General features: G+C 52.8%; 8 protein-coding genes across 8 annotated transcripts; 4 read left to right on the top strand and 4 right to left on the bottom strand.

Moving 5' to 3' along the window:
- Positions 1 to 996: 996 nt before the first annotated feature.
- On the top strand, positions 997 to 2,705 carry J4E78_010745 (uncharacterized protein; the record flags this gene model as incomplete). Its single annotated transcript, XM_049371321.1, has 2 exons — positions 997 to 1,453; positions 1,507 to 2,705. The coding sequence occupies 2 exons, from the start codon at positions 997 to 999 to the stop codon at positions 2,703 to 2,705; spliced, it is 1,656 nt and encodes a 551-aa protein (XP_049216974.1).
- A 498-nt stretch (positions 2,706 to 3,203) lies between these two features.
- Positions 3,204 to 3,893, bottom strand: J4E78_010744 (uncharacterized protein; the record flags this gene model as incomplete). Its single annotated transcript, XM_049371320.1, has 1 exon — positions 3,204 to 3,893. One exon carries the CDS (start codon positions 3,891 to 3,893, stop codon positions 3,204 to 3,206), a length of 690 nt encoding a protein of 229 aa, XP_049216973.1.
- Positions 3,894 to 4,973: 1,080 nt separating this feature from the next.
- On the top strand, positions 4,974 to 7,504 carry J4E78_010743 (uncharacterized protein; the record flags this gene model as incomplete). The annotated part of the gene is made up of 2 exons (XM_049371319.1): positions 4,974 to 5,283; positions 5,331 to 7,504. 2 exons carry the CDS (start codon positions 4,974 to 4,976, stop codon positions 7,502 to 7,504), a joined length of 2,484 nt encoding a protein of 827 aa, XP_049216972.1.
- A 900-nt stretch (positions 7,505 to 8,404) lies between these two features.
- J4E78_010742 (uncharacterized protein) lies at positions 8,405 to 8,829 on the top strand (the record flags this gene model as incomplete). The annotated part of the gene is made up of 2 exons (XM_049371318.1): positions 8,405 to 8,608; positions 8,677 to 8,829. 2 exons carry the CDS (start codon positions 8,405 to 8,407, stop codon positions 8,827 to 8,829), a joined length of 357 nt encoding a protein of 118 aa, XP_049216971.1.
- A 457-nt stretch (positions 8,830 to 9,286) lies between these two features.
- J4E78_010741 (uncharacterized protein) lies at positions 9,287 to 10,921 on the bottom strand (the record flags this gene model as incomplete). The annotated part of the gene is made up of 1 exon (XM_049371317.1): positions 9,287 to 10,921. The coding sequence occupies one exon, from the start codon at positions 10,919 to 10,921 to the stop codon at positions 9,287 to 9,289; it is 1,635 nt and encodes a 544-aa protein (XP_049216970.1).
- Positions 10,922 to 18,546: 7,625 nt separating this feature from the next.
- On the bottom strand, positions 18,547 to 19,722 carry J4E78_010740 (uncharacterized protein; the record flags this gene model as incomplete). The annotated part of the gene is made up of 1 exon (XM_049371316.1): positions 18,547 to 19,722. One exon carries the CDS (start codon positions 19,720 to 19,722, stop codon positions 18,547 to 18,549), a length of 1,176 nt encoding a protein of 391 aa, XP_049216969.1.
- A 1,749-nt stretch (positions 19,723 to 21,471) lies between these two features.
- On the top strand, positions 21,472 to 23,328 carry J4E78_010739 (uncharacterized protein; the record flags this gene model as incomplete). The annotated part of the gene is made up of 1 exon (XM_049371315.1): positions 21,472 to 23,328. The coding sequence occupies one exon, from the start codon at positions 21,472 to 21,474 to the stop codon at positions 23,326 to 23,328; it is 1,857 nt and encodes a 618-aa protein (XP_049216968.1).
- A 1,316-nt stretch (positions 23,329 to 24,644) lies between these two features.
- J4E78_010738 (uncharacterized protein) lies at positions 24,645 to 25,950 on the bottom strand (the record flags this gene model as incomplete). The annotated part of the gene is made up of 2 exons (XM_049371314.1): positions 24,645 to 25,669; positions 25,716 to 25,950. The coding sequence occupies 2 exons, from the start codon at positions 25,948 to 25,950 to the stop codon at positions 24,645 to 24,647; spliced, it is 1,260 nt and encodes a 419-aa protein (XP_049216967.1).
- Between the last annotated feature and the right edge of the window lie 1,554 nt (positions 25,951 to 27,504).

Genomic DNA, 27,504 nt, shown 5'->3' with positions numbered 1-27,504 from the left:
TGTGATCGTGGATGCAGAGTAAGAGATGTCGTGGAAGAAGGAAGTCCCTCAAATCAAGAGATGTCAATAGCCGGTCCAATGCACTGGGCCTGTACCAAACTTTGTCATCTGCAACGGGGTCGCAGCGACGATCAACTCTTTATACCGGGCATGAGCCCTGGCTCGGGATCTTCTCCGCTTATCATTATCCTCGTCATGCGAAGCTTGTCAAGCCTCACAAGCCTCTGGTCGTCCCCAGATCCACTGAACTTCCCCAGACTCTGATCAAATATCCGATACCCCATAGGCCGAGGGCCCACTCGGTCCACACTGGAGCTCTGTTACTGGTGATAGCGGCATTTTAGCCGAGCGAGGAGGCAATGAGTGATCAAAGCGCAAGGGTGGAAGGGCGAATGCAGCCATGTTGAGGTTGCAAGTAGGGAGATGATGCATCGCGGAATACTAATTCAGGGAAGGCGGAAAGATGCGTCGGCTGATGAGTACGGAAGGTGAAGCGAGCGCGGGGTAGCGAGGAAGGTGCGCCGAGTGTGGGGAAAATCGATGCTGAGCTCCAACGCCACAACACGAAAGCCACGAAAACCTTAGCATTCTTGTACGAGCCTCTGAAACAAAGCTGGCAATACAGCCGGTATATCATGCCCAAGCTCTTCCCGGGCATTCAACCACGCGAGTGCCGAATGAGGGAGGTAGCCTCGGGAACTCCCCGCAGTACTCCTCTCCTCCAATCTATCCAACGGAAGAAATAGACTAAACTTGAAGTCGCGCATCATAGTCCCCTGATCTGCGCATCATATCCAAACATGTCGAGCGCAAGGTCTTCCACTTCGAGGAGTACTTCCGGCATACGAGAGGTATACGCACGAACTCATTCCTTCCACCGGTAAAAGGTCGCTCGCGGCTTCTTCGTGTTGATGATGAACTCAAAATGTGGAAGTATAAAGAGACGGGGTATTCGTATGGACGGGCACGAAGCACATCGACCAGGACATACACACCATGATCTTAACCAACTCTGTTCTTCTGACCCTCGCTGGAGCGACCCATGTCGCCTCGCAGTCGTTTCAACTGACGCCTGTCATGGGTTGGAACTCATACAATCAGATGTCATGTAGCCCCAACACCCAAAAGATCACCACGACCATCAACTCGCTCGCGAGTCGCGGGTTCGTCGACGCTGGCTACAAGTTCTTCCAGATCGATTGCGGGTGGGCTTCAAGAGATGGACAACGAAACGCTACTAGCGGCGCACTGAAGGTGGATCTGAAAGCCTTTCCGGGTGGTTTGAAGCCTTTGAGCGACCTTGCAAGGTCAAAGGGCATGAAATGGACAATGTACTCGGATGCCGGTGTGAGAATGTGCGACCCAGAGGCGCCGAGCCCTGTCTTGGGTTCATTGGGTCATGAAGCTGCCGATGCGGATTTCTTCAAGACGCTGAACACCGAATACGTCAAGTGTATGTCTGAGAAGTGATCGCATATCTTGACCACTAAGCTGACAGCCTTTCAGATGACAACTGCTATGCTGACGGACCTGCAGCTAGCCAGAACGCTCCTAAGAACGCCAGAACTGATTTCGTCACCCGCTTTGGCGTTATGTGGAAAGAGCTTCAACGCGTCGGTATCCCGGGCATGTTGATATGCCAATGGGGCGTTCCTTTCACAACCTCTACTGGTCTCCAGGGACCTGCTCAGTGGACGAAGCCCATCTCGACTTCCTTCCGGCTTTCAGACGACATTACTTCAGGGTGGGCCTCCATGTTCCGCATCTACAACCAAGCTGTGCACATTGCCAAATCAGGTCTAGTCGCCCCGGGGCACATCGCCGATGCTGATCTGCTCATGGTCGGCAACTCTGGTATGACATTCGACGAGCAAGCTACGCACTTCGCCGCGTGGGCTATGCTGAAGTCGGCGCTCATGGTCTCAACCGACGTAGCGGCTCTGTCGAACGAACTCGTCGCTGTTCTGCAAAACAAAGACCTGATTGCGATCAACCAGGACTCCGTTGTCAAGCCGGTCACTCTCCGTCAGCGTTGGAGCGGGGACCGCGACCTTTGGGCTGGCGACCTCGCCAATGGAGACATGGCCGTCTTGGTCGTAGACCTCAGCAACACTGCGCGTACGCTGAGCCTGCAGCTCTCCGAACTCGACATCGCATCGGCATCGATCAAAGATCTCTGGACGGGTAAGACTGTTAGCGAAGCCTCCCTGTCCAAGCAAGTCAAAGCGCACGGATCTCTCGCCATCCGCCTCTCCAACATCCGCCGCTCGACAGCGGCCAAACCCACATACAAGTATGTCTCCGCATCAACCGGCTCCCTTTCCTCGGGTGCATCTACCCAGTCCTGTTCCGGTTGCACGTCTTCCAACAAAGTCGGTAACCTGGGCGGTTCGTCAAACGGTCGCGTAACGCTCTCCAACATCCGCACCTCCAAAGCGACACAGACAGTGTACTTTGACTACATCAACGGCCAGGTCGACTACATGGGCGGCAGCAACGAGCGCGTCGCATCGGTTAGCGTGAACGGGGGTGCAGCAAAGACCGTCAGCTTTCCTCTGAGCGGATACAATTGGGACAAAGATGTATACAAGAACTACGGCGTCGAGTTGTCGGGCTTCAGCACCACAGGCACCAACACCATCACGATCTCTGGCGTTGGCAGTGCGTACGCGCCAGATGTTGATAGGGTTGGTGTTGTTGCTTAGGTTTTGCCGCCCGAGCCCCACTTTCATGACACAATAATCCACGCGCAGGCAGCGAGGGCGTGCACCTGTCTAGAGCTCCATATCATGATTGCAACAGCGACAACACTTCCTAAATCTAGAAATTGTATTTTTGATTTTTTAAAAAAGGAGTCAAGGAAATAAACAATTGCGATGAACGTCGTGTTTCAACCGACAAGAAAAAGTTGACCACTGCTACAATTCCGATCAGTCTGGCCAAGCTCGCCCCTGCCCACTGAGCTCATCATTCTTTTAACCCCCTGCATTTCACCAGTTCGGGCTCGATCTTACCTTCCCTATTGAGACCTTCATACAGTGCCCAGGCTGCCAACGTCTTTGCATCGCGTGGACAAAGCTTCCACAACTCCTCGTAGTCACACACACGCAATGTAATCATCTCTCCTTGCTTCCTAGTCCCCGTCAGCCTTCCTCGCAGATCCATAATCTCCTGACGATTCAATTCCTGATGACACAGTCAGACTATTTCGTACCAAGCGGACATGTGGATAGAAGTACCTTCTCCCATAAAAAGATATGGATGTATTCATCTGACCCTCCAGGACTAGGGTACATGGCATCCTGCAGGGCTTCGTCCATGAGCAATTCGCCTTCGGGTTTCGACTGGCTCAGCGCCAACTTAGTGAGGTCGATAAGCTCGTGTTTCGGTAGCTTGAAGCCGGTTTCTTCCTCGATCTCTTTCGCGGCTTGCCCGCGGAAATCGCCCGCATCATCGAGCATGCCCGCTGGGATCTCGACGAACTTGAGACTACCTGCTGGGACTCGTGGCTGCTCTGTCATGACCACCCATCTTTCGTCCCTCGAATCTACTGGCCGTAGCACCATCAGCATAGCCACGCTTCCTCCCCGGAGGAAAGCGATTCCAGGAAGTGCTTTGTTTTCTGAGTTTCGTATATCAGCCTTGAGCTTTATGAAACCGATTTTGGTGGGCGAGAAGTAGTCCACGGATTGAATTTCGATGCTCTTGAGAACATATGGGTCTTTCGAGAAGGCGTGGTCCTTATCGTCAGATTGAAGTGCCAGGTTCTTCCGAAGTGTGTCTTTCCAGTTGCGGAACGCGGCGAACTGCAACAGCTTCTCCTGTGTGATCTTCTTGGCCAGATCCACTGTAACAGGCTCTGGAAATCCATTTAAAATGAACTCATCCGTCATGTTTGTTGTCATGCTCCGTAGGCCGATAATGTCAAGGGACTGAGTGCTCGGGTCTCGTACCACCGAAAGGGCTGGAGAGGACTTTGACTTCCGGTTTCTTACAATCTTCCGTCATGCGCCAAAATATATACTTGTGTTGTCAATGTACGACGAGATCGCCCAAGTACAATGTGCTAAGTTGATCTTGTAGAGGACTTGGCAGCAAGCTTTACGTGTAGTACATGACACATATTAATGGCAAATCCGAGACACGCCTTGCATACCATCAGCTGAAAAGAAATTCATGCAGTGACAATGTCCTTGGGCCGGAAGCGGGGTTCCCGTGGTTGAATCAGGACTTGCCTTCTTCCGGTGAAAGTCAGCTCATTCAATGGTCCAATGCCTGCGCACGCAGTTATCGTCGGTGGAATCATCTCGGAGACATCGGTAGTAGGATCACGAATGCGGGCATCGAGGCTATCGAAGGCACGCGTTTCGGCAGCGAAGGTTTCAGCTGGTGTAGATCATGACCTAAAGACGGCTTTTCAGTCAGAACCATTTTCCAGATGCGTCAGGTTGATCTGTCGCCTGCTACAAGGTAGACCTGGAGAGCTTCGGTCGTTGGCCATTTCTCATGTGGGCTTGCAGCCAACTGCGCCTTCATTGGCTCCACAAATGCATTGTCAGCGGAGCTGAATACCCAAAAACAAATTCTGACCCTGCAGATACCGCTCGACCCGTGTCATTACTACTCTAATTCCGCTGTCGCGGTGGATCTATCCCGACCATAATGCCAAGCCAGTCGCTCCCGGGCCGCCGTCAAAGGCTGATTCGGGTCGTGCTCTGACTGGCTCCACAACAACGGAGATCTACGTTTTCCGGAGATACGAATTTCGAATGCACATCACACTCGGTTCTGTTGGTGTAAAGGTTGATGTTCAAGCACCGCTTTTGTCGAAAGGCGCAGCTGCGCGTGGACGTGCTACCGGATATAAGTGAGCTCAATCTCCTGCATTTATTTCTCTTACATCGCGATAGCACACCTTATCCTTTCCCTACTTTCACTTCCACGGCAGGATGCTTTGTCATACTTGTAGCGGCATGCTCCGCATGCAAAATGGAAAACAGTGGAGGGGGACTTACGACCTGCATTTCGATCACCACAAACTGTTAAGAGATCTATTCTCTTCCAAGGAGATGAACTGCGGGATCTGCCGTGTTTTGTTCGAAGAGCTGGAGAACAAGCACGGCTCAAGACTCGACGACATTGAAGTGGATGACACACGTATCATTAACATACGAGCGTTCCTGTTCATCCCCAATCCTAGAGAGGACCCTTTATACTGCCTCACTTTCAAGTTTTGCTATGGCCAAATCCAATGTCAGCGAGCCTTCGTTTTGAGAGAGACCGGTAAGTTGCTGAACATATTCAAAATACGTAGCTTACGAATGTAAAAGGCTCCATCGACCCACCGCCTTTCCGAACTCCAACTTCCAGCACGACCGATTCCGATGAGGTGCTCCAGCGCACCATCCAGTGGATGGCTAAATGTCGATGTGTTGAAAGAGACAGACCTCCTTCCTATCCAACACGACTGGTAAATCTCCGGCAGTTGAAACAACCACGTTTTCTTTACGGCACGTCTCTGGAGGCGAGCGTCAGAGACACAGGAATCGAAGTGCAGCTGGAAGAAAAGTGCGACTGGGAGGATGAGAGGCCAACTGAGTATGTTCGCTATGTTACTCTCTCCCACTGTTGGGGTAATCTTCCACCCGAAGAGCGAGTGAAGCTGAGCTCTGAGAATGTTGAAGAATTCAAGAGAGGCATCAGGCTGGACAGCCTGCCCACGTCGTTTCGCCATGCCATGTTGTTTGCAGCACGGCTTCCGGAAGTCGGTTACATCTGGATCGATAGTCTTTGCATCAATCAAGGTGATGTAACGGACTGGCTAGAACAGTCGGCAAGCATGGGCGAAATATACAAGAATGCTTACTTGAACCTCTCCGCTACTGCTGCAATCAACAGCGAGCAGGGTCTTTTCGCTGAGCGCGCACCCGAAACACTGATCGAGGACGAAGTCATTCTCAATATCGCTGGTCTTCCTGGAGCCACGAGCGTTCCTTCCAGCCCATGGCGACCATCTCAAAACGCCAAAAAGTCTGTTTTACAGATACTCGGCGCATTCTGGCCCATACGATGGCTTATGAGATACCTCCCGAGACGCATGTACATGCAGGCCATGACATTACCTATTGAGAAGAACCAATCAACAAGCGCAAGACTGGGTTCGAAAGGCTTGCTGACGATACAATCTTCCCGTCAGCCGCCACATAATTGGCTAGATGCCGGAATCAGCGAGGATACCAAAGGGAAAGATTTACGAAGATGCACAATCTTAGATCTCTCTTTTTGGGAGTATCGAGTCGACAAGGCGCCAGTGAACAAGAGGGGATGGGTGCTTCAGGAACGTCTCATGGCTCCTAGGGTATTGCATTTCTGCCGAGATCAGGTGGCTTGGGAGTGTCGTGAGTTCGAGGCTGCTGAAGGCCAGCCGGTAGGCATGCCGAACTATCAGCTCACGATGGGTGGCATAAGAGCAGGAAGCAGGCTGAAAGGTCTCAACCCGCAAAAAGATGGGCGCTGGCTACGGAACATGCGCTTGCAGGGATACAAAGATCCTGATCCTGAACTCCCGAGCATATATGCGTTTGAGCTTTGGCGCCGTATTGTTGAGGAATACTCCAAGACAGCCGTCACGAATACAGGGGACAAACTCATCGCGTTATCTGGTATGGCCCGGTTCATGTCCCAACAAATCGAGAGGGCCCCCGAACCCGCTGACGTGAGGAATGTTGGTACCGCCGGGAGTGAAACCAGTCAACGCGAGCTTCCAAGTTGTACTCAGTATGTGGCCGGCCTGTGGGTACTGTATCTAGCGAGCCAGCTTCTATGGTATGTTGAGCCAACATTTCGGCGCGTTGACGGTGGCAAACTGGAACATCTTACGACGGCACCATCAGATTACCGTGCACCATCCTTCTCTTGGGCCGCCATAGATGCTCAAGATGGAAACGGCATCACGTACGGCGAGGTCACTGACAAAGAAATCCTCATAACCGTTGTAAAGGCATCAGTAACCCCGCGGTTGCCATCCGACGAATACGGGATGCTGGAGGGTGCCTACATCATACTTCATGCGAAGCTGCGCAAAGCGAATCTCTTCAGGAAGGGTAAGGATCGTTTTGGGTGGTGTCTGGTCGGTCGTGAAAAACTCGACGAAGATGAGCACACCGATGTGTATCTGGATTGCCCTGCCAGAGACTGTACCGGACTGAACAACAAGGGGATTCTCGGCCGTGACGCGGGAGTGTTTGTGGTTCCCGCTGCCCACACCGACCGCAAGGCTTCGCCAAAGTCCAAATATCTGACTTGCCTCATCCTACGGCTCGATAAAACGCGCCCAGCAGGGCCGGTATTCCACAGGATCGGCTTGACGAAATTGAGTCCATACGGGGACCATAGGGCTCTGGACGACAACGAGATACTGAAGCCGTACGATAGCGACGTGAATATGGTGAAGGATGTAGAGTATAACCCAAAGACGGGTATGCACCGTATCTGTCTCGTCTGAGACAGGTCCCCGGGGTCGGTGATGTGCTTCTTTGGATTTCGGGTGCGGCCGTTACTGACGTCACACCAGCTGGGCAACCACGCCTACCTTGGAATCTATCCATATCACCTGACGCCTCAATGTTTCTTTTGCTTCAACGAAACTTTGTAGCGGACTTTTCTTACATCGGCTCATCAAAGGGCCTTCCAGTAGATGAGTATATGCGTCAGATGTTGAGGGGGCGGACGTGAACGTCTGGCTCGCGATCGGCTCAATTCGGCGCATTTCTGTCTTTCCAGCCACGCTTGATTAGCCGGCTCAGCCACCTTTTTAGCGGTCTGGACATCTCCTTTGCGACGTACTACGGATGTTTATGAAGCACAATGAATGAACAACACTATATTTTCGGTCCGACGCCAAACCTCCGGCTGGGTATAAGGTGAATACGCACACAATCTGCTCTTCTGTCAGCCCTCTGTCAGCCAAGTCCAGCGCATCATCGCGATAAATTTCTCCGTATCGTTACCTCGTGCGCTAATCGAGTGGTTGTTTGAGCTGTCGCATGTGCCAAATCTTACGATGATTGATGCGATATCTGCGTATTCGGTGTTTCTCGCATCTAGGCTTACCTCGTAAAATGACTGACCGCGTTTCCAAAGCAGCGTAGCATAGCACAGTGCATCTGACGTATGCGCATCTCTTAGCAATGCAGCGCATGAGCGAATATTAAATATCTCGGCCCTACAATACGCAGGTACAATGATGAATACATAAAGATCTTCACATCCTCTGTTTCCTTCTCCACCACTCCAGCTCCACAGTCGCACGTCACCGCTTCAAGCCTCACTTCCAAACACCAACAAGCACCTCAAGATGCAGCTCCAATACCTCCTCCCCGCCGCATTCCTCGCCGCCTCAACCATGGCCGCAAAATTCAACGGCTTCTCCGACATCGCCTGCCAACAATACGACGGCACCTACATCCCCATGACAGCAACCCAGCTCCAAGACATCGTCGTCAAGAACTGGGCAACCACGCAAGAAATCCCCGAAGCATCGCGCTCCTTCACTGCGCCTGACGACAGGAAGCTCTGCCCTTCGAACTCGGATGATACGTACAAATGGGTGAGTACTATGATCGTATAGCTTGGCTTGGTGAAATGGTTGCTGACTAGTCTTCTTCTGTGGTGTAGGTTTCGATCCCGCAGTGGGGCCAGGGAAGCAAGTGGCCCGCTGGTAATGGTGGTGCGCTGGCGGTGGTTTACTACAAGGAGACTGATACGTACAATGTGTGCCGTTATCTTGCTGCTGCTCAAGCGGATGGGTATAAGGGTGCTTGCAAGTAGGTGGATAATGTAAATTACTTGTGTGATGAGCGAAGAATTGGACAACTCCTAGAGCGGTGCATCGTGTATACACATATTGACTGTATTTGTCGTAACGATCAATGGTTCACCATGTTCGTATCACGCGATACGGCAGTCAACGGCGTTGAATTCTCGCCAGCATCGATTGACTCAGCTTGGTATCACATTGCTTCGTTGAACTTTCACTATGTGTCTATTGCGTTAGATCTTTGAGGCATCATGCATGACCAAGCGGTACGTCAAGCTCGAAACACTGTGTAGCTATTTGTAATTTGCATTGATGAAATACTACTACACATGATAACTACCGATAGTCTAGGAAACGCACCTTGATTACTTGTGAAGCATACATTCGTGGTACAATTGGAAAGGAAAGCAGCGGTGGCATCTGGTATGAATAGTGCCATTTTCACGATAGAGCAAAGTGTCGAAGCTCTTACAGCTTATACATCTCCTTGAACGCTGCTACGCCTCCTGGCGGTCGTGACACGAATCCGCTGAAGATTTCGGCGTCCCACTCGTCGAGGAATTGCTGTGGTGTCCAGTGCTTCCGGGCTTCTATCATGCTCTTAGCATCCCAAGGGGCACCAGCGTCTCCAACGAAGTGGATGGAGCCAGAACCTTCGGTGATCTGTCGAACTATCGCGTAGAACGAGTCCGGTAGGTGGCATGGCATTTGGAATCTATTTTCCAGTGCCGCTTTGCTCAAAGATACGCCCCAATACAGTGGATCGTACAGCTCAGTGAGCTGAACATCTTCGTGTCTTTGCATATAGTCAGACTTGAGCATGGCCTCCTGAAGGCTAGCTGCATGCTTGAACGACTCCCATGCGGCAAGGCTTTCGTCCTGATGGCCTTCGATATAGATGCTGAGAGCCTGGGGGCGCGGGATGCTATCAAAGATCGGAAGGACCTCGTCCAAGAAGTCTGCAAACGGGCGTATCATTTCTAGCTTCATTATTAGACCTTCATTCACGATCTTGGAATGAGGCAGACGTAGCCAGAATGGATGGGTAAGGTTTGTCCAACACCCCACGTGCAAGTCGATCCGGAGGTTTTTATTCTCGCAGAGGTAAGGCTCAAGGGATCTTGCGTGTGACTCGGGGTAAGCTACGGCCAGTTTGTTTTCTCGGATGATGAGAGGAAGTCGTAGGCACATTCGTGTACTATGTGGCAACCTCTTGAGAAAATCGACCGCAACAGCCGTGGCTGAGAAGTACCAAGCTAAAGGTACTACAGGCTCAGTCCAATGCACCCTACTGTCAGCATCTGGGGAGACGGGGTCGGCCAAAAAGGATTCCAGAGCAAGATCAGTCTCGGTTGGTATCAGCGCCAGGTCCGGCTTCCACGCGAGAAGGGCGTTCTGGCATCCAGGCACAAACGGAGGCATCATGCCGCGACGGCTGAGCGGGCTCACCATGGACTCGGCTATCAAGTCATCAAATCTGGGATGCGAGGATGCGAGCTCTAACGTGTAATGCAAGGCGTCGCAGAAGGTTGCTGACGTTTGCCACCGCCATTGATAGTCGAATGAGTGGACTCCAGTGCCCTTGTATAGCTCGTCTCCTGACTTTATGGCATTGTATGCTTTTCGATAGCAGCGGGCAATACCGGGAAAACGGGTGGCCACCTGATCAACCATTTCCGGGGTGACGCATCCGCCCTCGGCCACGAAATGCAGCATGTGCATCTTCGTGCGCCTCGCGCATTGTACTAGTCGCTCGAACCGTCCGGCCTTGGAATCGAGGTCGTTTACGTTGGTGCCGTCCTGTGCGGAACGCGCGGGGAAGAAGGTTACGGTATTAGCTCGCAATGCAGCGTCCTGTATCTCCTCAGCTGCCTGCTTGCAGCTGCGTGTCAGCGCACTCAAGTCCTGGTGGATAGTCTGATTCGCGTACCGCAACTTGCCAGAAGGGTAACTGTAAAATACGCCTTCGCTGTGGTGCGCGTAAGCCTCGTAGATGTCGTCGCGCAACTCGCGAGGTAAACGGAAGAAGGGGGATTGCTGTTGATCGGATCTGGCATGCGACGAGGGCGTAGCCGTGCTTGAACACGACGGAGTATTACTCATCGTAAAGTAGGAGAGTGGAGGAGCTTGCTAAGTGACGTTTTGCAAGACGGGTATCCGATTAGAGGAAGCTCGATGTGGAGGGGCCGATGGGGAGTCTTAAATTCTTCGCTCACCACCAGCAGCCCGGTAGGCTAGGCGCCAGCATGCCAAGAGCGGCACGTGCACCACTGAACCATGGTTCCCGATGCCGCCAAAGGCACCCCGCGTCGCCGCTTCACCATCCTCTCCCCCATCCTCTCCCCCATCCTCTCCCCCATCCGCCCACCCTCTCCACACCACGACAGCAACAGCAACAGCAACAGCAGACTTTGCGACTTCAAATTCGATTCAATCTTGAACAACACCCAACTCGATTGCGCGCAACTATCTACAGCGATACATACAATTCACACGTGTGGTCGCCTCCCAATTGGCTCTGCCTACCAGCCCAGACATGGCGCGTCGGAGGTCGCGCGTCGCGCGCCGCCGCCTCACCACACCTGAGCCCCAGACAGGTTCGTAGCCCTCGCCACGTACAGGCTGAGAGTCTCGAGGACCGCCGCACCACTGCCTTCGCATCGCTGCGACTGCAGGGGGGCCACCGCTTTTGGCTGCAAGTGATAGCCCGACCATCACGTGTCCGAAGTAAGCCTTGGGCTTCAGTGTTTCTCAACCATGGGAACTCAGAAAAATCTCAACTCAACAACCAAAGTACACCATCGTAGTCATGTGCTGCTCCTGGGAGCTGTTAGCGCTGCGCTTGGCGTCGATCGCGATTGAGAGGACTTACTGGTGCCTGGAAGGGATGGGTGAATAAAATCTTCGCACTTGTGCTGTCCAAGCCATCAGCCCCAGTCGACGCGAGCATCGACACTCGAACTCACCGTCGATCCTTCTTCATCCATCTGCACAACTCCATCAAGATGGCGACACAAACCCAATCGGATACGCTCGCGTATGTATCGCCACGGGCACCCGGCGCCAACGAATACGAACGCTGCAAATACTATTAGCAATATACGCCGTGCTGAGGTAAACAGATTTGTAAAGAGAAGAGAGGCTGAGCTATACACGAAGACGAGATAAGGAGGAATGGTTTGACAAGACGGGGGTTGACAAGACGGTGGTTGACAAGACGGTGGTTGACAAGACGGTGGTTGACAAGACGGTGGTTGACAAGACGGTGGTTGACAAGACGGCGGCTGACAAGACGGTGGCCAGCAAGATCGAAAGCAGGACGAAGGACAGGACCAAGGTTGGAAAACATCAAGATCGAGAGGAGATGTTTCGACATACATTCATCGACGCCAACCCCCCCGAGGGGGAGTATCCCGACCATGCCCTCAGGTACAGGTACGCCATCAGCCACACGCGTACTACGGAGCTTCAAGCAATCACTGAAGCAAATTAGCGTTACCGATCCAAAGTCAACTCGTCACGATATACATACCCTGTTGCGAGGTCATAGCCGAGTCCATCTCCACCAATGTCTCCGCTGACTCTATGCTGCAGCTCTTCGCACGCGGAGAGCTTGCAGCTCTAAAACAACTCTACGCAAGAGTCCTTGCCGACAACACCACATCTGCTGAAGATGAAATCATCAAGACGCTCACACACGGAGGTCAAAGGAGGGTGCAGGGACAAGCAAGACGCATCTTGGTTCCTGAGAAGTGAAGTTAGCATCCTGAAGCGTCTCTTCGTCTGAGAATAGCTTACCGGTTTGAAGTGGACAAGGGGGATGAGATTAGGCACTGTTCGTCATTAGTCGAAGACTCGGGACCAGGGAAAGATGCCAGGTACTCACGACTAGTAATCAATGAGCCCACGGGCATGCCCTAACGTCTTCCGCAGCGTGACATCGGGCTAGAGGTAAAAGAGTTAGATTGACACGATAAGCTGAGCAAGAAAGATACTAGGCATACATCTAACGATATCATACGAAACAACGGTCACGATCATAGCGCCTCGTCAACTGCCAACCTTCGTTTCCGCCCGAAACCTCTCCAAAGAAAACCTCACCCCATCGAAAGCTCACCATCCATCGCAACGCCTAGTATCCGTGTTTCCGCATCCACTCGAGCTGATCCAACTCCAAGTGCTTGACCCCCCATTTTGCAGTCAGACCGACGAGCTTTGGATCCGTAAGCAGTTGCTTCTTGCTAAGGCAGCCTGTCTCTTTAAATAGAAGATCGGGCTCTCTCGGCTTGCATTGGAATAACACATGCCCAACGTCCTCAACGAGCCTGCTCGGCTTGCACAATTGACAATATGCATAGTGATTGTCCTGGCCAGTCGTTAGTCAATCCACTCGCCAAGTGATATAGCTGGAATGCAAACTTACTCCGAATAGCTTACGCTTCAGCCATGCCCTCAGACCAATGGCCTCAGACCTCAACTGCAGCAAGACCGCGCTCTCCTCCTTCGACAAGTCCTTGTAACGTGCCAGGTTATGTGGACCCCATCCCGACTCCTCATGCAGCACAGCAGGCCACCTGTCCATGTCTTTGATATTGGCTCTGTGCTCCTCCTGATCCTTGGCGAGCACGTCGCGCATGTAGCTCTGCGCATCCTGATTGGCAACCTTGTTGATAGCCCGCCTGATCGCATCCGGCTTCCTGTTGCCGACCCCATCTGGCCCCAAAGCCCTTGTCCGCAGCTCCTGGGCTTGCTTGTCGAGCTCGTCGGCTGGATTCTTCTTGATCGGCATCGTGCCCGGCTCCATCTTCTCTATTGCCGTTCTCGCTTCCCGGATGGTTTCCCAGACTTCCGAGTCGAAGAGTCTTGCACGCGTCGAGATCGCGAGACGGCGCATGTACGCATGAAGGCTCTCGATGTTGACTTCGTTCTGGACGACAGTGGTGCGAGTGCCGATGAAGGCGCCGGACATGGAGCGGAGAAAGCGGTTCTGGAGTGGCTCGATTCGTTTCAATAAGGTCGGCGATGGCGCGTAGAAACCGGTAGCGGTAGAGGTGTTGACCACGTACCATGCAGCAGCCGCGTAGGTGAACGTGGCGCGAATGCTGGTAATGTACATGTTTCGAAGGGCGTGCAGACCAGGGCCCCATGTCGGGCCAGCAAGCTGAGCAAATCGACCGCGCATGGTGGCGGCCTTGGAGCGCATCGTGTTGACATGGTCTTCCCACTTCAGATTCTTAGCGATGGTGACGCCCACGATGGTCATGGGGACGTTGTAGCCTTTGTCCTTGCGCTTGTCGTCCTCGTTGACAGTAAGTCCGTCGATTTTGGGTATGGTATCGGGTGGGGGATGGGCCTGCGGGCATTGTGTAAGGTGCAGCACTTGGTACTTCGGAGGCGAGAAGACAGCCTTGTGAGCGTTCGCCCATTGCAATGGATGGCCATGTGCGTGCTCGAGAAGGTCGTTGTTTCGCGTCCATGAGTCGGAAACAGCAACCATGTACGTGTCGTCAACGTAGCTGAACATGAAGATGTCTTCGCCGGGGTTGGGCTTGCCATACTTGGTCTTGTCGATGTCGAGGAGTCCGGAGGAGAAGAGCGCGAAGAGGATGGGCGAGAGTGGACTACCCTGAGGGATACCGCAGTGTAGTGGCAACAGCTCAGACTTGTGACCGGGAAGGCAGAGCTGCGCTTGCCGGTTGGTGAAGAACGATCCAAGTATGTTGACCATCCAGGCTGGAACGCCCTTGGTGTGTAGAGTCTCAAGAAGTGAAGGGCGGTCGGTGTTTGGAAACGCCCCAGAAAGGTCGAGGCTGAGAATTGTCACGGCCTTGCCTCGTCCCCACGCAGCGCGGATGATCTCCATGAGGTAGATGAGAGCGCTAACAGTGGACCTGCGCGCACTCCCGAATTGAGTCTTCGGTACGAGCTTGTGCTCAAAGGCGAAGTCGGTCAGCAGCATCGCAAGAAAAGCTTCGAAAAGCTTCCCCAAACACGAGAGAAGCGAGATCGGTCTCCAGTCTCCAGGGTTCCCGTAACTCAAGCTTTCCGGCGTCTTCTTGTGGAGAGCGATGATCTTCTCGATCCTCCAGGCGGTGGGAAAGTACTCCAGTTGGATACAGGCACGGAATAAAACGATGAGGTAGGGTACGAGTACATCCTCACACAGCTTCAAGATCTCGTTCGAAATGCCATCAAGCCCAGTGGCTTTGCGAGACTTCAAAAGGCGAAGAAGCCGCCGGATTTGCTGCTCGTCGACCTTCTTGCTGATAAGAGATTCGTCCTTCTTAGTCGAAGCAATGGGTTGGTGCTCGAAAGTTTCTTCCGATCTTGGAAACCACTTCTTCATCACGACACGGTTGATGTCCTTGGGATCCGCACTCCTGCTGCCATTGTCGTCGATTTCGACTTGCTGAAAGACTGCTGGTGTTCGCGCGTTCCCGGCGGTCTTGGTCGCTTTCCACTTCTGCAAGAGACTGATGCCCTCGGTCTTGGCGAGCTTCCTCCGCTTCGACAACAGACCATCCGAATACTTCAGAAAGCTGTAGTCCTTGCGGTGATCTTTCCAAGTCTCATGAAGATCACTCATCTTCTCTTGGGCTTTGCGGGCTTCCAGAATGTTACCAAGCTTGTCTCGCATGCCCTCGGTCCATAACCTCATGTCGGGCCGGAATCTTCCGTAGTCATCGAAGGGCCTGTTGTCCCAGGCCTTGTTTGAGTCGTAATCAGCATCGCTATGCTCATCGTCGCATTCGTTGTCTTTGTTGTCTTCGTTGTCTTCGTTGTCTTCGTTGTCTTCGTTGTCTTCGTTGTCTTCGTTGTCGCAGTCGTTATCGGCGTCGTAGGTATCGTTGTCGTCGTCGTTGGTATTGTTGTTGTCGTCGTAGGTATCGTTGGCGTCGTAGTAGGTATCGTTGTCGTCGTCGTAGGTATCGTTGGCGTTGTAGTAGGTATCGTTGTCGTCGTCGTAGGTATCGTTGTCGTCGTCGTAGGTATCGTTGTCGTCGTCGTAGGTATCGTTCCAGAACCAGTCGTCATCGCCGTCATCTTCCAACTCTTCCCAATGGTTGAAATCATCAAGATCCGAATCAAGTGTAGGATCGCCGATTTTGTCTAGATCATTGTCTGACTTCGTGTTCAGGTCAGAGTTCGGGTCGGAATCGTCGCAGTCGCTCACGTCAGAACCATAGCAAGCGCAAGAATGCGAATGCTCTGACATGCTGTCGTCAGAGTCGCTGTCATCGGATTCGGAAGTCTGGATGTCGTCACCGGTGGGTATTTCCAAGTTGGCCGCGTGGTCGCGCGCGAAGCTCTCTTCCGCCTCTCTGAACTGCCGTCCTGTCTGTTCGGTACGGGCAAGGGCTTCCTTCGTCTCTGGGGCCACCTTGTGTGCGTCCGCTGGATTGGGTGCCGGTCGATCAGGCACAGTGTTCGTGGCAGCCTCAAGAGCCTTTGTCAGGCGTCCAGTGACCAAATCGATCGATCTGACGTCCTTCAAGTCGGGCAATTCGCCCTCTTCAGCAAGACATTGGTTGAAGGCGGTCTCGGCTTTCGCCTTATCCGCCTTCTCCCACGCCTTCAAACTTGGTTGGTCTTCCTCTGCCACGGTCATGTTGATGGCAATCTCGTAGGGCGTATGGTCCGCTGTCGGATACCTCTCGGTCAGGTCAGGCCTGGGCTCACAATATACGAATCTGTTGAGATACTTCCTGCTCATCCAGGCCAGATCGATGATGTCATGGAAGCTTGGGTCATGCTGGCGACGCTTGAACGTTCCCCCCCTGTTGGGCGAGACGAGAATCTGCATGTGAGGTTCAAGAGCTGCTACGAGCTGTTTCCCCTCTTTCTCGGGCCGCTGGGTCATGTTTCTACCCCCCCATAATGGGTTGTGCAGATTGAAGTCGCCGACCATCACATGGAGGCCGGGCTTTTCGATCCGCCGCTTCACACACTTAGCTGGCAAACACTTCCCCCGGTTGTACACGTTGTGAAGGAAAATCGGTATTTCGACGGTGGATTCGATCCGAAGGGAGCTGATCAGCTGGTCGTGGCGCTCGTGGTCCTTGCAGCCACAGCTGATATCCTCCGTCCGCCAGCGATCGCGAGGTATGTTCTTCGACACGTACCACCAGACTGGCTGGGAGCCATCATCTAGTAGAGTGTGTTCGACTTTGTCATAGCCCGAGCATGGAACCCTTTTGGAGTGTTTGTTCGCCTCTTGGATCGCGATGAAATCCCAACCGTTTTTGTCGGGCTCTTGTGTAGCCTGCTCCAGTAGTTCTTTCTGCTTGTCCCAACTCTTGCATACGTTCCATTGCAAGATCTTCAGAGTTTCCTCCAGGAACTTCAACAGGTCTCCCAACTTCTTCTTCGGGGGAGGTGGATATGGGTTGTCGCGCAGATGGGCCTGCAGCTTTTCCTGAGAAGACCTGCGTCTCTTTGGCGCAAAAGACGAAGACTCATCTTCCGACGCATCGGTGAGGAAGTGCTTCAAGTCTTTGGTGGATTGCTTAGTGACAGGCATGGTGCGGCTACAGAAGGTGGACTATGCGCGGATGGGTGGGATGTCTGTACGCAACAACACTGTCAGCTTTGCTACGGCTCAGAGTATATGGCCTGTCTTCGAGGTCACGACAATCCCTCACGTGGTACATCGGGTGCCCAAACACGAAGGAGGTGGATCATATCCATGAACGTACAGAATCGGAAGACCGAGTGAGATGCGAACTCAACGCAGGGTGAACTGGAGAGGAAAGAAGCGATATGTGTTGACGGGCTTGAAATCGACTCTGTAGTCGCTGTACGAATAGCTCTAATGCTATAGCAAAACTGACAATAGTAATTGGTCTGGTTTCGGTTCAACGCCAACGATTGCACGTTCGTTACCTGCCAAAGCCCTTTGCGGGGACTGCTTCGGTACCCGAGAATGAGATGGACTGACGTCAACATCAATGCGATCACCAAGCCTCAGCGCTCTGTCCGAACTCTGGTCAACACATGATCGTGACATGTTGCTGTGATGCGCAGTCCAATAGTGGAGGAGTCGTGGTCCTTGCGCTTCTCGCCAAACCGATCGACAGTCTCCGTATCCAACATAATACCCCTGTTGGTCTCCTCGTTCGGATTGGTGTCTCAGTCTCGAATCCTAAAGGATTTGATTGTAGACGTCGCTTAGTCGCACCCGGGAAGCGGAGATATCCAACGACGTTGGTTTGGCAGCAAGCATGACTCTCGCCGTGAGCCTGGGCCACCGGCGCGGGACTCGTTATCGCTTCGGGACCTAGACGCCGGTCCCGGAATACAGGTTAGTTTCAAGGCGACCCTTTCCGCGACTTTTCCCGCGACTGACCCCTATGAGCTGAGGCACAGCGGCGTGACGCGCGAGTCGTCAACCCCACCAGTCCGCGGACTTAGGCCGCCCCCGAACCAAAAACTCCATCCGCCAAACACAGTGACGGTCGTGCAGTCAAAGCGCAACCATCATAGTCGTAGCATGAACGTGCGCATGTCCGCGGCTCGCTGCGCCAAAGTTCGCACTAGGCGAGTAACATCACGTATCTCAGACATGAAACGCAGGACCACTTTCGTATCTACTATTTGAGATGCGCATGAGGGCGTGTGGTGAAAGGATCACTCTGCACAAAGCACACGTGTACGTTGCACAGCTCGGTTGCACGACGTTGCACGACTGTGAAAAGTTGTGGAATATTGTTCAGCTATGGACATGTTACCTAACGGTTGAAATGCCAGTACATGTCTTCGCGCACTTCGTCTTCGTTGATGAAGCCGGTCGTGTACCAAGGACCCCAACGCTCGAAGTATGCATCGTCTTTTGCTTGCTTGTAGTCCTCCAGCTCCTTGGTGGAGATGTCACGATACCACCGGCTGTCCTTTGGATAATTCAAGTCTGTGCAGTGTGGATACTTGTCTAGCATGGGTCTTGCCCAGATCCCTGCATCTCGTAGGTCGCCTATGAGGGCATCGACTCGCTCTGGTGTGTTCTCGTCGCTGTATAGATCAATTTCCTCGATGTCGCCACAGGACAGCTCCAGGTACCACAACCGTGGAAACATCTGGGAGTCCGATTTTTTGGCATTGCTTAGGCGTTGGAGAAGTCCATCAGCAGCCCATACGTGCTTCATTCTGTACTCGCTGAGACCGTGCAATCGCAAGGTCTCAAGTGAAGATGGAAAGAGATCTTGCAAGCCGTACTCGTGCCAATCTCCGCGCAGGGCACAGTCATCTATGGCCAAGTGTCTGAGCTTCGAAAAAGAGACAAACCCATCATCGAAGTGCGATTTCTTGTGGCGCCAGAGCTCAGCCCAAATCGCGAGTTCTTCTACGTAGCCTTGCAATTGTATCATGACAGGCCACATCTTGGAAGCGAGGATATGTGTGCTAGCATATCGATCGGTATGCCTGTCTTCTACTCCGAACGAGAGCTTCCTCAGGCCGCGGCAAGCATGCATAATAGGGAGTACCATCTCGTCCCAGCAAATCGGTCCTGGACGAAGTTCTAAAACCTGGAGCTTACCCCAAAGTTCAGTATCGGACATTATTCGTTCCAGCGCTTCGATGTTCTTCCGTTTGGTCTCCTCATGCTCCGGCAGGCCAATCAAGGCCATCTCTTCATGGTCGTCGACGTCCGAGTCCCGTATGTCATTTATCCGTAGTGTCTTCAAATTTCCGTGTTTCAGAAGTGGGAGCACGCCCTCAAGCCATTGGTGCCGCCAGTGATCACAATCCAGAACAACCTCGGATAGCTGATTGAAGGTTCCGAACTGGAATGGCATTTGCCAGTAAGGGCCGTTCTTGGGCTTCCGATAAGGTTGAAACTGGTGGAGATCGGAACTAGTTCGATCACCCAGATGTGCGCGTTTGAGGTTGGGAAGGAGTCGGAGAACCATCGAGGCGCATGCTAGGGTATCTCCCCTCTGTTCCATCGTTTCAAAGGTCCGACGATACCCTGGTGACTGCAGACCATCCTGAGCCCACTCGCTCTGGAGGGTTGAACGAATGTGCACGACATCGTCGTTGCTCAGGTACTTCCTGTAGTCGTGCCGATAGGGTGAAAGACCTAGGGACCCATCTTCGTAATACTCCTTTATTGGTGTCAGTATACTTGGGTGATGGATGCAGTTTCTTTGCAATGCTTGGCATTCACACCTACCACGTCACAGTGAAACCCCCTGATTCCAAGTACGGACTGCAGATAGAAAACCATCTTGCGATATTCTTCTTTCTCGACCAAGGTGCGCAACAGGAGACCAACATTGCTGTGACAGATAGCGACATGTCTGTACAAGAATGGTTTGGTAAAGGTGCTGCACACTTTGGACGTGTACGAAAGAGCTAGTAGAGCACCGTGATCAAGATACTTCGAGATTTCTTCGTGCATCTCAGCAGGTAAGTTCTCAAAGAAGCAAGGAGCGAGATTAGATGAAGAAGGCATAGTGTATACAACTGATGTTGCGGACGCTGGACGAAGCGCGAGGAGTATTTCGAGATGGGCAATGAAGCTGGGCGGATTGATGGGCTTTCCAGTGATGGACTCTACCCTGAATCGATAGTGATAGCGGATGCTTCGATTTCGCATGCAAAACAATACCTAGGTAGACTTGCACCAGTCATCAGTTGTCATGTATCCAGGGTACCTGCCTACGTATGTTGGCGTCGTACGATGATAGCATGGGCCATGTGGGATTGTCTGACTGACGCGGGTGCGAAATTAGGTTCATGGTGACGTCCCGAGTCGGTACCTAGGCACAATTGACCATAGCGCTTCTAGTGCGTTGTTAAAGACCTCGTCTGTATGAGGCATTATGGGGCTCGAGCGTCTGTGCCGAGACCAAAGACCAGGACACAGATGCTGGGCATTTGGATATGACGTCGCGATTATTTCCGCTGAGACCAACTTCTTGGATCTGTTCGTCAGGGCACAGGCCTCCCCCGTCAGTCAACCCCGTGAGCTGGGTTTCTGACGTCAACAGAGTTGGAGAAGCAAAGGATCCTCGGGAACTAGATACCTAGCTATATAGCTATTTTTTCCTTCCCTAGAGTTGCATCATTTCCACCCTACCTAGGTATCTATCGTCATCGAGACACCTGCATCATTCACTTTCGATCATCATCTCTTATTCAGCATCCAGCACTCCGCGTCCAACATCTCCGCATCCAGCATCTCCGCATTCCACTCTCAGCCTTCAGCACTCAGCGTCCAACATCTCAGCATTCCACTCTCAGCCATCAGCACTCAGCGTCCAACATCCATCCTCTCTGCATCTCTGCATCTCCGCATCTCCACATCCAGCACCCAGCGCCTCCGAATCCAGCGTCTCCGCATTCCACTCTCAGCCTTCAGCACTCAGCGTCCGACATCTCAGCATTTCACTCTCAGCCATCAGCACTCAGCGTCCGACATCAAGCACTAAGGATTCGACACCCATCATCTCAGCAATCTGCCTTGAGCGTTCAGCGTCCAACACTCAGTGTTTCTACTCCAGCCCCTAGCATCCCGCTTCGACAGATCACTCTCGTATCTTGGACAAAGACCCTGCCAATCTGCCCAAGAAGTTGTCATCTTCCAGCTAGAACAGGCTTGAGATTGAAGCATCACCATGAGCCCCTCATCCGCCTCATCTGCTTCCCAACGCAACATGGAGCACGAACGTCACGTGAACCAGGAGTTGAAAGGCTTGCGCATGGAGAATAGACAGATGAAGCGTCAATTGAACATTGTGGTAAACCAGTTACCGCACATTGCAGGGGCAATGCATGAGATGTCCTCCAATCGCGGAAGAGGATCGCGTTTCAGCAAACGCACCAACCCCCTGTCAGACTTCGCTGGTGTCTCTTTCGCCTTGAAAGAGGGCGTTCCAAGAGACTACTGGCTTAAGTTCACGCAATCACCAAACTTCGACACGTGCTGGAAGAAGGTCACGGAATGTCTCAATGACAAAACTGTGGCAGTCGAACAGAAGGGCAACCGGCTCTCTTTTATCGTAAAAGACGAATCCAAGCAGAAAAACATACTCAAACATCAGGGAGAAATCTTGGAGTATCTTGAGATGACTGCACACATCCTCATGCAGGATGGCGAGTTGGAACGTCGCAAGGAGGGCCCGACTGTCGTCATGGCTTTTTTCGGATACTGGCGTACCGGTAAAGATGTCAACCGCAAACTCGAAGAAGAGAGGCTTCGGAAATCCTTCACAACAGTCTACAAGTTTGATGTTCGACAATTCACGATCCACACCGACCACTTCTATGTAGAAGCCGTTCGCTGCCCCAAAGTTACTAAGCTTCTGGAACAAGGCTGGGCCTCTTTGAACTCGCAGAGGCTCGAGGTCTGGCTATGGAGTGCTGAGTGTGAATTGGTTTTCTGCTACTTGTGTAGTGAGCCGAGTCACAAGCAGTTTGAGAAATTCCGCTGTTCTGGCAATACGCACTGCGGATCATGCGATGGCGATCACACGAAGAGCGAGTGTTCCGAGACTGGCGTCAAAAAATGTCCCAACTGTGGTGGACCCCATGCAGCTTGGGACAACGAATGTCGCTACGGCCCCACACTGGACATGCGGAAGTACGTGGCTGAGGTCCGTCAAGAGATCGCGGGTCCCTTTCTGCCCAGAACACGTTGGATATCGGTTTACGACCCATCCTGGGAGGCTCACAGAATTTCCCCTGACCGAACCCGTAGGACGAGCTCTGGCACTGGCAGAAGCAGTCCTCGCGGGATTGAGATCAACGGATCTCATAAGAGCAAGCGAAGGAACGACAGACGTAAGTTGCGGAAGCTCAACGGCGGCAACAACAACGGCGGCAACAACAACGGCGGCAACAGCAACGGCGACAACAACAACGGCGGTAACAATGGCGGCAACAACGGCAATACCGACAGCAACATCGATCATGACAGCAGCGGAGCGAGTAAGAACATGTCAAGCAACAATGGTCAGAAAGAGTCGAGCAAGAACGATGGTCATGACGGCGCCGCGAATACCGCCCCTGCACTTAGTGCACCGTCTGAGGACGCCAGCCAGACGACTGGAACTGTTGCAATGACTCTTGTGGAGGACTCTATGTCTCGTGAGCAGCATGCCCATTGCAACGATCACCCGCTCAACGTTGCGAACGACCAAGCTCTCCTTGCCGATCAATCAGTTGAGACAGTCCCTGAGCTTGCCAACCAGTCCTCCAACGAACCAACCACCGATCGCCTCTCAACCGCGCCTATGGGGCCAAACGACACTCATATGATGTCTGTTCCGCCGGCTGTTTCAGGAAGGCCGCCTCCAAGTGACTCTCAGACTATCGCTCCCTCCAATTGCATGGAATCGAGCGATATCCCGTCCGGCCCCGCCACTGCTCCTATGGGGTCGAGCAGCGTTCGCCCTCCCCGTGGCGACCCATATTCTGTCCAGGTCTCCGACATACAAGGTCCCTCTGGAGCATCAGTGCCAGTCATGGCCGATCTCTCCGCACATCAGGGCAAATTCGACTCTCGGCAATGAGCTAGCAAGGCAGTGCTTTTTGCAAGCGTTCTCGAGAGGTCTATGGCTAGTATCCGTGGCGTATCAGGATGAATGGAGTTCTGTTCCGAACATAGGTACTGCGGAGTTGGCACCGACCATCCCTCCGAAACGTGTGCGGACCGATGGGTGGCCTACCACATGATTACCATATGTATTTGTAGTATCCAAATTTGATCCAGAACTGCTTTCAATGAATGCGCAAGCTATGTATCCAAGCATGTTCCCAGAGGATTGACACTGCATTTGTTGAAAGACGTGATCATTCGATGTTGTGTGGTGTGATGCAGATGATCAACGTTACCCTATACTCACGATTAACAATTCTGATCTTCCAACTCCATCGAGGGCATGTCATTGCGCAAGAGCCCCAATTACATAACGCGTGATCATGGCAACAGACGCAGTGACTTATGCTTCTGAGTATGATGCTGTGCCGGCGCTCCCATCTTTTGCTCTTGATAGAGTTGGTTATCTCCGTCGCCGCAGGAGGTGTGGCTCTGCCACTATGAGGGCTTTAGATCTCGGAGAGAGCGTAGCAACATCATGATATAACTCAGACATTGGCTAGCGATGAACAGCCTAGTCGCTCACAGTAGATGACGGTATTCGGGTGGTGATCGCATCATCATGAGACGAGCGCGCAAATAAGGAGCACACGAAGGGCTAGGCGACGCGGGGTTCAACTTACGCCACTCAGCACCGCCACATCGTTATCGATAGGCGGTGCGTACGTCCGAGCACTTCTAACTACGTCCACAGGTGTCACCCAAGTACATTCTTTGCCCACCATTTGTCAGGAAGCACGCAACGCAATGTACAGCTACAAACAATGTGCAGATCGTGGATACTGAGATATACTTGAGTGGAGCTGCTGCAAGCTCTCCGCGAACGCACCTATGCATGACAGGATGCGTGACGCCACGTTCGTACCCAACCTTGGAAGTACCCATCACGTGTCAAAGTAAGCCATGGCTTCAATACCGCAACCATGGAACTCAGTAAAATCTCAACTCAACAACCATTGTACACCACAGTACCTAAGTACCTATACCGTAAATTAACGAGTCACATGATATCAGGTATGGCAAAGCAGAGCAGCGTCTCATTCGTGTAATGGTTACTGAATATATTTCTCATATAGATAGATGTAAAAACAACATGCGCCAACCCTGCAGGAATGCAACCTCTCGCCCACAGCCGCCCACTTCAACCTGACAGCCCACCCACCCTTGCATTCAGGCCCATCAACACAGAAAACAAACAGTAAGGTCAAAAGCACGCTGTACTACAAAAGGTTATGCTAGAACTGCCGCGATCTGTTCTAATACTTGCTGTTTGGCCTCGGACGACAGCGGCTTCCGAATGGACTGCTGTAGGTTGTTCACTAGTTGGCCGACAGGAGGATCGTTGGAAGGTTCAGCGGGTGCATGAACATGCTGGTCGGGTACATGAGGGGCCGTAGCGGTCGGAGTACTGGTGACAGAAGCTGGAGCCGTCGGAGCCGTAGCAGTTGGAGCCGTAGCAGGTACACTGCTGGTAGTAGCGGTAGCCGGTGCCGAAGTTGTTGGAGCATTGGCAGTTGGAGCGTCGACAGTTGGTGCGCTGGCAACTGGAGCTGGAGTAGTCGGAGCTCCAGTGGGAGGGGTTGTGGAAGTTGTAGAGGTAGGAGCGGCGGTGCTTTGGGGTACAGAGGGGGCCGTGGGGGCGTGAACTGCGGCAGAGGCCGCAGAGCTCTGTACATTCCCATCTTGATGCAGTGTGCTTGTGGCGAGAAACTCCTCGTCCGAGATGATCTCTTCACCAGGAGCGACGTGTCTGGTCGGGGGTATGGGTGTCTTAGGAATCACTTGCTGAAAGAACTTTTGAGCCGCCGCCTCGTCAGGGAAACTTCTGTACCTCGCTTTGGAGAAGAGCCTGGTAAACTGCTCCATGTCCCAGTAGCAGCCAAACATGATGCCTTTCCGCCGAGCTACCCATAGCACCCAATGCTTCGGTGTTTGGCCAGCTCCACTCGGTCCAGAATGTTTGAGTTCGGATACAGGAGTACCGTTGTGGAACAGGTTGGTATTGTTGGTATCTTGTCGGGTCGAGGGAAGCGAGGTCGGTGCTGTATTGGTGTCGACGCTCTCTGGAGCAGGAGCTCTGTCGGTGGCGACGCTCTCGGGAGCAGAAGTTGTGTCGGTGCCGACGCTCTCGGGAGCAGAAGCTGTATCGGAGCCGACGCTCTCGGGAGCTGGTCGCTTGACGCCGTGGCTCATGGCGATCGCGATGGATGAATCTTTCTTCTCTAGTTGGCTCTTCAGCCTCGCAGTGCAGCCGCCTGATAAGTCAGCCTCTTTATCATCTCATTTGCTGTATGTACTTACATTCGGAAGCGCCTTTGGCCTCTGCATCGCAATCAGGATAGTGTGGTCCAGCGTATGGCGAGTTCGTTTCGCGAACAGGATGCAGCTGGGGCGCTGTCGAATTGGATGGTCGATCTGAAGTCGGCCCCAGTTGATCACCAGATGCAGATGTATCTGGTACTACAGTAGTGCCCGTAGCAGATGGCACCTGGGTGGAAGGGCCAGCATTGGTCTTGAGTTTCTTCGAAGGGTTCATTTTGAGAGTGGGCAAAGTAGTAATACAAGTTTGACAGTTGCGAATGGAAGTGCAGTGCGGATTTTTGCTGTTCGCAACATGGGAGCGAACCCGGGTATTTCTTCATCTTCGCCTGCTGGTACGTAGCTACACAGGCAGGGACTAACACCTGTGAGCCCGTTACGGGTGAGCCGAACGCGACGTCATTCGTCTCGATGATCTACGGGGCATTTCGTCACTGGGTGTCTTCGTCATCTTGCTCGCGGTTATCTCCAACACCTCCAGCTTCCATGATGGCAAACATTAGGTACGAAAGCGACTTCCTGTAATAGAAACTAACTTCTCGCCTTGAGACTAATGCGCGATAGTGTGTGCAACAAAGCGTTCCCGACGAAGTGTAGGTACCAGCTTTGCCCAGGTGGTCGGCATCATGGTGTGGAGAACCTGGCCCGAGTTTAGCTCTGACACATGAAGCGCATCAGGTTGAGCTCCCGCCGTGCCGACTCAGCATGTTCGCCCGTTCCGTGGGTTGACGACTCGGAACTTAGCGCCACACCTCTTAGCCTGTGCCCAGGCGTGGGGCTCTCGGTCATGAGATCCCGTTCGCGACTAGCGCAGTGAGCCTCACAATAACAACAGAACCTTGGAAACAACCCGCGTCGAGATACGCCTGGAATGATGATATCAGAGAGAACTGAGTCAATGTATTAGGTGGCGTAGATCGTGACGCTCAGGGGCGCCATGACTGCACATCCCGCAAGCCGCCCAGCACGTGAGCGTTTTCGCACTGCCCAGGTGTCTACGGACCAAACCTCCGCGTACAACATCACAAGCTGTTTACATACAATTCACCCCATGTTAACACGAGACCGACTATCCAAGATGTACAAATCAGAGGCAAAGCCGAGATCCTACAATCACTTCTTCAGGCGGGCTTTCCCTAGTGTCACAAGAGCTTTGGTTTCCAGCGCGCTCTCGGACGGAGTTCCTAGTCATGCTGCCAGCAATGATCAGTGCAAATCCGTGCGCAGGAGCGAGAAAGTTCAGAGCCCTTACGTCAATGCGAGTAGTATCATCCGCTTCTGCACGTGCTCACCGCTACTCCTTTTCCTGAGCCTGCGATACTGGTCGACAGCATCAGCCAAGGCGGAAGCTGCTTCTGGGGAATGCTGTGCCGTAAGGATCAATCTCGAGGGTCTGACACGAGCCGAGATAGTGATCAGACAATATCTAACTTGCCATAAGGCCCTTTCGAGGTGAGACAACCCACTACGTCACACAGGCAGTCATTCTAGGGGTCAGCGGCCATCCCCATTCACCAGAAGTCAATACTCCCTTCTCAACTACAGTCCTCCCACTGCTTATACAGACTCTATTCACGTCACTGGTCGACACGTAACTTTCCCCTGAACGATGATACGGCACAGTCCTTCACCTGGGAGACGTCGACAACCTTGCGGCCCGCTTGATCTGGCGAATGTAGGTAGCGAAGCTCTCTGCCCTTCTGACCATGGTTCTGAACTCGACTAACTCTGTACAGGAAGGAACCGGCTTCTCTCGACTCCCTCGTGAGAT

Source organism: Alternaria triticimaculans (genome assembly GCF_023758025.1).
Source record: "Alternaria triticimaculans strain BMP 0046 chromosome Unknown scaffold_38, whole genome shotgun sequence".
NCBI classification, from domain to species: domain Eukaryota; kingdom Fungi; phylum Ascomycota; class Dothideomycetes; order Pleosporales; family Pleosporaceae; genus Alternaria; species Alternaria triticimaculans.
The sequence above is the reverse complement of the archived record's forward strand: the minus strand, read 5'-3'. Positions and strand labels throughout refer to the sequence as shown.